Below are 9,416 nucleotides of genomic sequence, written 5' to 3' on the forward strand. Positions count from 1 at the left end.
GAAGCCAAAATCTATCTCTGGCTGGTAGCAGATAGTTGTTTATTAGTGTTTTTCATATAGCGCTATTTGTACACAGCAACAAGAACTGATAAAATCATAACCACTAATCATTTATGGTCGTGTATGTTATTGGATTATGTTTGCTAAACTGTGCGTTTATGCTGTATAGGTATGTATATAATACGTAACTACAACAGCTTAATTAAAGTAAGCTTGACAATTTCGTTTAGCGAACAGTTTATGATTTTTTTGGGAAATTTCTCACATTTTCCAAGGGTGGCGCTACATAATATTTCTCCATTTTTTGTCATTACCACTTCCGGGTTTCAATGTTTACAACTGGGAGCTGAATTCAAACCACATATTTTCCTGGCTGGTTCAAAAACATCATTTTGTGCCAAAAACAACATGCATTGCAAGTGTTAAGATTTGCATACATTCACGGTAGGATTGTGTATGCCATAAACTATAACGTAAATAGATTCACTTTCAGTAGCCAGTAAATAATCTAATCTGGCAAGCTAGCTAGCAAACGTAAAAGGCTGCTCAGGCTAACCAGCTAACGTAAACTAACTGAATATCTGTAACAAACAGACATTTAAGAAGTCATCTACAATAGTTCAAATATAACGATTACTGCAAATAGAATGACATTGTTTCGTTAAGGGTGATTGGAAATAAGAAAAGTGATGTAACGCGAATGTTAAAATGTTTTTTTTGCAACCCCCTAATCAGCAATCCAGTTAGCCCTTTTTTTTTTTTTTTTTTTTTAAATGTAACGTTAACGTTAGTTATTTCTGTGAGTTTTGTCTGATTTCTGTCTCACTTCCATGTAGTTTTAATTATTGCAGTGATATGTGATATGTTCTTTTAACTGTTAACCTTGTCATCACCTGCAATTTTTTACATTTGTCTTGTTAAAATCAGATGTAAATTGAATCATCACTGAGGGGGGAATTGGGTCGTGGCAGCAGCAAGTAGTATGATACAGCAAAGAAAGATGTGAATAAGAATAGAAGAGTAAATGGGGGTTGTAGAAACATACAGCTGACAATTACAACATGTAAGGTGGTAGAAATGTGTCAGTGAAAAGTATGAAAAAAAACATTACAGCATTATGGTGTACAGAGGGTATGCAACATAGCAACAGCAGTAGAACTTGTCGAGACAAAGAAAAAAGCTATGTGCACAATATGAAATATACCCAAAACATGAAAATTGTTGAATGAGTTACAACGTTGTTCAAATAATTGTTTAATAATAATCATTAAAAAAAAGACTAAAACTTAAGTAAAAACTGATAGCTAACCACTCAGCTAACATTACACGTTTACAGCAGCAGGGCTCTAATTGTCAGGATTGGCTGCCGAGAGTCCAACTCTTTTAATTGATGATGAAGAAGAAAGGCAAACGTCCGCGGGTGCCCGACGCTTCACGACCGACGAGCAGGACACAGCCGGGCGGTGTCGGCGAGGTCAAGAAGCCGTCTGGAAACAGAGGGAGACCCCGGAAGACCGTCCCGGTAGCCCCGCCGACGATAGGTAGCCTCCATCACGATAAAGGTCCCACAAACAAAACCGCAAGGTTGGACTTGACCGTGACAGCTGCCGACGACACGCAAAAACATCCGGAGAGCAGGTCGAAATCTTCAGGTTGGTGGCAAGCGTTTGGCTCAGTAGACCTACTAGTGTGGCGTTTTCATGTATGGTGAGAACGGCACACCAAACTCCATTCAAAAAATCTGCCAGATACAAGTTGCATTGCTCATCTGCATTCACGCCTCACAAAACATGAGTCAATACCTTTAATGAATTGTTAGCTATCACTGATGAATTCGGCATGCATATAATCTACCAATCAGCGCTTATTCCAATACAATTTCAACCTTTACAACTGGATCGCCTGTTATTACCACAATGTTCTTCCACCAAAAATGCGAGGTGGTAGAGAAGACTGGGAACCAATTCTAAAGATTTGATTGAAATACATTGCTGCGTGGAGGATCAAATATATGCCGAATTTAAGAGTGGCTCCTAATGATACATTAAAGGTCTTAAATCATGTTCTTTAAGGTTTTCACATTTGCCATAAGCAAGGCCACATTCAATTTCCAGATTTTTGAATGGAGTTTAGCTTGATGTACTCTCTATGTGAGAGCGAATGGCAAATGAGGACTAGCTCAATACTAGATCCTTAATGCGTCTGTCATTTACATATCTCAAATGCTTGGTGTTGATGATGTTGCTGTAGCACATTACACTTTTATTCAAACTAGGATATGAAAGCATTAATTATCCAATCAGCTTTCTTGTTCATGGTATTGGGCGTACATTATTAAGTTAAACAGAGGAAACCCTTACCACTGTAACTTGCATTATATTTTCCCCCCTCTGCCTGTCAGTTGTTTACCTTTTCATCCTCTTCTTCTTGTCAAAGTCTTCTTCGGCCCAGGACACACATTGAGTAAATTTAGTCTTGCCCTGTGACCTAGACTCATGATAAGATAACCTCCTTACACTCAAGGTAACCTACTAGACTTCTTGTCCTATGGAGAGCCACCAGAAGCCCCTCTACCCATTTTGGGTCCTGAGTTGCAGTTTAAGAATCTATTTTCTGTCCCTGCAGGTAGACTATCTACTGCCCTCTGCAGGCTCTGCCATGGGAAGTTCTCGCCCCGGAGCCTGCGGCACGCCTTCAACAAGTGGCCTCAGGATTCGGCTGATATTCCCGACGACGAGTCGGACACGGCGGCCCAGTCGCCCCTTCTGTTCCACACAGACTTCCAGCGATTGGTCGGGGTGCCGCTGGACCGTGACCCGCGGCTGTCCGAGTTCATCTGTAAGAAATGCCACGCCAACTTCTACAAGTGTCACAGCATCCTGATCAGGTTCCTGCAGAGAGTCAACCTCCCGCCGGTTGGCAAAGAGAACGCCCGAGGCCGGTGAGTCTAAAGGAGGAAACTGTTGCAGGTTTATATGCTGATATCTTCCAGTTTCCAGGGAGATAATCTACAGCCATTGGCAACTACCTGTTTCTGTTTCAGGAAGAACGCAAAGTGTCCACAGTCCTTGGTGAACCATGGTTCAACAAGTAAGTGACAGCATCTCTTCTTCACCTTTGCTATTATGAGAGTTAGAGATCATTTTCACGAAACTCTCCCATCATGTCTGCCATCCTATTGAGGCATTCTACTGTCTTCCCTGTTCCAGCGCCGCCGTCCTTTACCTCAGACCCCAAGTGCCTCCACAGCCTGGTATCCTGGGCTCACCACCACGGAGAGGCCTGCCGCTCCTGCCCCGACCTAAAGGAGGTGCTGGAGGGCCGGTGCTGGGGCTCCGTCCGGGCCGTGTGGGGCTGCGTGGACGGTCACAGCTACACCATGGACACCGGCGCCGCCGCAACTCCCGCCGCCGGCAACCCGGCGAGCGTCAGCAGCGGCCCGCTGGGGAGCGGCAACGACGACGGTCCGATGTCTGAGGAGGAGGAGGAGGAAGAGGAGGAGCGGTCCAGAGCGGGTCTAAGGACCCCAGGGGGAAGCACAACCAGTCTGGCCCAGCCTAGCCCAGCTGCAGTCACACCGCAGACTCAGAGCTCGGCCCTGATCGAAGGGAACACCAACACTGACGGTGAGAGGCAAAGGCGAAGGAGTTCGTTCCTTAGGAGAATCCCCAAAAAGGTCAAAGTAAAAGGCAGCACTTCCCACAAATGGAGTCAAAATGTTGGATTCATTACATGGCACAAGGTTCATTGAAGAGTACACAACCATCATAAACAGGTGGTGGTTAACATAAGCCCAATCTTAAGACCTCTTAACTGGGACTATTGATACCCTGAAGTTGATTTTCTGTGTGCCATCTTGCACCAAATTGTCCATCTTCAGAATAGGACACAGTTTATCTGCCAAATACAAATACAAGTCTGTTGGAATTTGTGTTGGTGACATTTCCCTGCATGTAGAATTACGATCTTAACCCAGTTACTCAAGTAAGTGGTTTAGTGGCACATGTAAACATCATAACTAGGTTAGAATAACCTGGTTAAGCTCATACTCTGATTATAGGAAACCTGGTTAAGATGTCTGGCTTACTCCCATATTAAACTGCTTACTGTAGAATGGAAACTTTTACTTTTAGTTTTCACCATCTGCGCAAACTCAGACCCACACAGCATTATTCTTATTCTCTGAGGAAGCTGCCTCTACAAGTCGAGCAAAAACATAACAGATATGCGTCAGTATGATTTGTTGACTCATGTGGTTTCTCCTAAACTAGAGTTTGCGGGCCGCGGGGAGGCGCCGTCTCCTGCTCCCGGCCAGCTGGAGGACAGGACCGCCGACAGTGACCTTTCCGACAGGTGAGTCACATGTACAGCTCATCTTTTCTACCTTCTCATCATAGTTCCTCTTTTCCCTGGTCTTGTAATTGTAAAATCCTGGAGTCACTCACGCAGAGCATCTTTTTCTTGATCTTCCTTAATCTCTTTACCTTCTTTGAATGATAGCTGGTTAGAGTATACTGGGGTTACCAATATATCAGTTTGCAGATATAGGCCAGAATATGGTCCAGTCAATGTCTACATTCAGTATGATGCAGTTTGATTATATATTTATTGTAGAATTGATCAATGCTACACTGGTCGTCTGTAGGAATACCTGAATTGACGGATTCCACACAAGTGCGCATGAACGTTTTATTGTTATCTTGGATTTCATTGGAGAGTTTTAGTGTCCCACGATGGTCTACATTTTGTTTCAGAGGCTTTTCCATCCTGACAAGAATCAAATTCTGGGGGAAATAATATCTTGAATATTAGCACAAAATATCGGCTATCGACCTTAAAAATCGTGACAAATCCGTACAGGCCAATCCCTACTGTTTGCGTTGTGGTTTGGTGACAGGACGTTAAAGCTTGGGTATGTGCGTCCACAGAGACGTATCCATCGAGGACGAGTTTGAGGAGAGCAGAAAGAGGGGCTTCTCAGACGACGAGCTGTTCCAGCCGTACCCGGAGAAGAGGTGGGTAGAAAGGTTTTGCCTTCAGCCACGGACGCTCCTCTCATCCCTCCTAAACATAGTAGAGATCCACTGAAAATAAATGGTGACAGAGAATCCCGGGTTTGAGCTCTCCCCACTCCCCGCAGGCCTCGCAGGGTGACCGTCCCCAACAAGAGAAGACGAAGCCCGAAGGCCCCGGAGGAGCCCAAAGTCAAGAAGAAACCCGGACCCAAGCCTGGCTGGAAGAACAAGTTCAAGCCTAAAGGGTACAAGAGAGATGCTCGACACGAGTCCATTCACGACTATTCAGTGTATGGTCTAAACAAACACGTGAATACCGGGAAAGGTTAAAGAGTCAGGCTGAAGACGTGGAAGAGATTTGTTTTTAGTACCAGGAAATCAGCATGGTGAGATAAGAGATGATGAAGAGCGGAAAGAGATGAGAGGGTAGAAAGATGATACATCATGTAATAAAAGAGCACTCTTTGTTGGAAATTGTCTCTCAAATTTGCACTTAAGGTTAGGAAATGTTTGAAGGCTGCATACAGTAGGATTGTACTTTATCTTTACGGTATCAGAGGTCAGAGATCTTGTGAGTTGCATGCCATTTTTTTTTTAGATTTTATTTTCTAATTGGAACTCAATTTTAGTTTAAGAGTTTTAGTTTTGATTTGTTGTGGATAAAGAGAATGTGTCCTGAACTCTTTTCTAGTTAGGACTCTTCTATTCTACAGTCTTAGTTTGGCTTTGATAGAAAGACTTAGTTTCAGTTTCAGTCAATTCTAACCATGTATATTATACACTTGTATTAACAAAGTAATCATGTGTTTCTATTCTCAGAGAGGAGCTGCCCAATATCTACAAGTGTCCATATCAGGGCTGCACAGCTGTCTACCGAGCTCCTGATGGTTTGAAGGTCAGAATATAGAATATATTATACAAGGGCAAACTAATGCCATTTCTGTATTATTGAAGTTTCTGTTATTAAGAAAACTTTATTTTCTGCCCTTTTTACACATAGATGTTTAGCATTGATGTGAGGTATCTCTATCTTAGTCATTCTTGTCCAGTAACCCTATGTGGGTTTAAGCATATAGTGTTCTGTAAAAGAAATGGATGAAATTGGTATTCAGTATGTATTGTCTCATATTTAAAGCTTAGTAACTGGAAGGTGTTGCCAGTGAGAAAGTGGAATCAGTGCATCCCTTAATTACTATTGACGCATATAATGCAACAAAATAATAAGGGGGTTATATCAGACACACCTCAGGTGACTGAAGGAAAACAGATGGCTAGTCAGTATTTTACACTGTCATACATGACCAGAGGTAACAATACACAATCCCTATGGCCATGTAAATGACTAGTTTTCACATCCGGTGGGCTTTTCAGAAGCACATCAAGGAGCATCATGAGGAGGTGAGAGAGCGACCCTGCCCTCATCCCGGCTGCAACAAGGTCTTCATGATCGACCGCTACTTGCAGAGACACGTCAAGCTCATCCACACCGGTAAGGTCACACCACATCTCTGGGGATCTAGTTTGTACTAGGGCTGGACCAATGTTTTGGGGGGGGGATTAAAGCTGCCAATAGCTGATTTTTTGTGCTGATATTCAGTATCTTTTAATTTTCATAAAAATAAAAGTACATTTTACTACTCTCTAGCGCTGATTGATATAACACAATAGTTCAATGTTCATGAAAGATTTTCCATTTGCTGTTCTAAACACCCGGTGTCTGGTAGGTCTTTCCTTAGAAAAATCCTATGGTGCACAGGATGTGATGCATTTTATGATTCATCAACAGAGGGTTCGCTGTATTGTGTGTTCAGTGTTTAATTTGGCTTCTACTGAAGTGTGTCACCTGTGTGTTTCCAGAGGAGAGGAACTACATCTGTGACCAGTGTGGTCAAACCTTCAAGCAGAGGAAACACCTTTCTGTTCACCAGATGCGCCACTCAGGGGCCAAGCCACTTCAGTGAGTACTGATCATTCTATTGCTACTCAGCTATGCTATTAGTACTATACATGTAAAATGGATCTATCTTACACCAGACATCGCCCTTTCCTCCTCTGCTCTTTCATTCTTATTTTCACGTGAGCAGAGCACTAAATGCTCAGAAGTGTAAATTGTAAGTTTATTGTCTTTAGCATAAAATGTCAATACTGGCCCCATATATCATTCTAACCCTGATCAGTATACAGTCACTCAGCTGTGTTTTTCCAACCTCTTCCAGGTGTGAGGTGTGCGGCTTCCAGTGTCGCCAGCGGGCGTCGCTCAAATACCACATGACCAAACACAAGGCGGAGGCCGACCTGGAGTTCGCCTGCCTGCTGTGCGGCAAGCGCTTCGAGAAGGCCCACAACCTGAACGTCCACATGTCCATGGTCCACCCGCTCACTCAGGTGGAGTCCCAGAGGGGCGGCGCCCAGCAGCAGCACCCGCCGTACTCCGACATCCACACCATCACGCTGACCGGGGAAGTGGTTCAGCAAGACCAAGACAGATGACAGCTGGGAGAGTGATTCAGAGTCCGTCTCTCTAGTATGTTCAAGTTGGGTCTGCTTTCCAAGGCAAGGCTACAGTTCCTACAGTTTGTTCACATCTTCACACGTCATCGGGTTGATGGACTGGGATGGAGGCTGTGGCTCTTTCCAATAGATGGCGGATTTTAGCACGGGTTCAATGACATAACTTGTACACAAAGACCGTCTACTTTTAAAATCAGAGTTAACAGAAAATCATTTGACTATTTTCTTCATAATGATAACTTTCATGTTGGTTGATAGTGACAATATTGGTGAGAATTATTATCTTACGGGCCAGCTATTTATATTTTTGAAGAAGTTTCATTCCAAAACGTAGCTATTTCATTTCGAGGGTGCTTTCCTGCGAATTATACCATAAATAGTCAGCTTGGTTTGGGGGAGGCAGCGGGCTTTCCTTCATCTTCAGTATCTACCAATTATGGACAAATTTGCATTACACTTTCTGGGCCAATGAGAGGGGAGTTCTTGTTCTAAAATGAAGTACGGGCTGGAAAGTGAGTTTTGAAAGCCAGAAGTAATGACTGAGTCGCTGGTATTGATCAACCCCCCACAGATGTATCGGGGTCATTTTGTGCTACGGTGCAGTAAAGATCTTACCTATTACGCCTTTAAGTAGTTCAAGAACAACTAGTCTGTTTTATGGTCTATCTGACAGCAAGATAGGCTTTCCTCCAACTTCATAAAGTAGCAGAGGGAACACGGTTTAAAGGAGATTGCTGTAATCCTGGGTTTTAGAGGACAAGAAGTACAAATTGGTGCCTCTGTAACGGGTCTGATGTAGGGCTGGGCGATATATCAATATTATATCGATATCGTGATATGAGACTAGATATCGTCTTAGATTTTGGATATCGTAATATCGTGATATGGCATAAGTGTTGTCTTTTCCTGGTTTTAAAGGCTGCATTACAGTAAAGTGATGTCATTTTCTGAACTTACCAGACTGTTCTAAAACAGGGAAGGAAACCCTGTCTTTGCATTTTATTTTGATCACAGTCTTGTTTTAATAAAAGTGCTTGTGACATCTCACATGTGGCTTTGACTTACAACTGAACATTTAGCCTACTTCGTAGAAAATACCAAGATATATATCGTGTATCGCCATTCAGCCTAAAAATACCGAGATATGATTTTTGGTCCATATCGCCCAGCCCTAGTCTGATGTAAAGGTGGTAGGAAATGTGATTTTGCACTACCTGGAGAGAACAAGGCTTCTGTAGTGCACTGTGACTGACTTGAGTTGACAGTTAAAGGGATAGTTTGGTTTTTGCGGGATTTAGCCGTTTCCTACTTACCCAGAATCAGACGAACTCATGGATGTCATTTTTATGTCTCCACATGCAGTTTGAAGCAATGGGAATGGTTAGCTTAGCTCAATTGCTGGAAGTGTAGGGGATCAAGTAGCAGCTCCTGGGAAACGTCCTACTTCCTAATTGGAAAAATCCATTTGAACAGCACTCCACTCATAATTCCAAGTCGGAAACTCGGGAATCTTCTCTGAGCTCATATTCCACCAATATAATACTTCCATATTAAGTAGGAAACTCCCAAAAAACAAACTATCCCTTTAATGTGGACTATGGATTTAGATAAAGCAAGATTTTTTTTATTTGATAGCTGAATTATACAGTAGCAGACCCTGGTTAAGCCACATATAACTGTATAACTGTGTGTACCCGACATTAATGCTGTTGTAAATTCTATAATGTAATATTCTCATTACCTAGATATATGTAAAGCACTTATTCTGCCTGTATGCGCTGTGTAATCCCCACAGTGCAAATTAATGTGCAGAATGATTCTCAAGAACATGGATTTTCTTTTTAATGTTACATACAGTAAATGATTTTATTAAGTTATTACAATGCAAAG

General features: G+C 42.7%; 1 protein-coding gene across 2 annotated transcripts; it reads left to right on the forward strand.

Moving 5' to 3' along the window:
• Positions 1–347: 347 nt before the first annotated feature.
• On the forward strand, positions 348–7,505 carry znf276 (zinc finger protein 276). Of its 2 annotated transcripts, none has more exons than XM_071546222.1 (12): positions 348–444; positions 1,337–1,652; positions 2,626–2,941; positions 3,044–3,090; positions 3,210–3,626; positions 4,272–4,353; positions 4,929–5,015; positions 5,141–5,260; positions 5,835–5,910; positions 6,387–6,504; positions 6,873–6,972; positions 7,232–7,505. In XM_071546222.1, the coding sequence occupies exons 2-12, from the start codon at positions 1,391–1,393 to the stop codon at positions 7,503–7,505; spliced, it is 1,899 nt and encodes a 632-aa protein (XP_071402323.1). In that variant the 5' UTR covers positions 348–444; positions 1,337–1,390. The 2 variants fall into 2 exon arrangements, with proteins under 2 accessions (XP_071402323.1, XP_071402324.1); XM_071546223.1 differs by having other exon boundaries at positions 363–444; positions 1,358–1,652.
• The last annotated feature ends 1,911 nt before the right edge of the window (positions 7,506–9,416 follow it).

This window comes from Centroberyx affinis, unplaced genomic scaffold (genome assembly GCF_046629955.1).
Source record: "Centroberyx affinis isolate AG114_WGS23_722 - 3 ecotype Tasmania unplaced genomic scaffold, CSIRO-AGI_Caff_v1 ptg005180l_1, whole genome shotgun sequence".
Lineage (NCBI taxonomy): Eukaryota > Metazoa > Chordata > Actinopteri > Beryciformes > Berycidae > Centroberyx > Centroberyx affinis.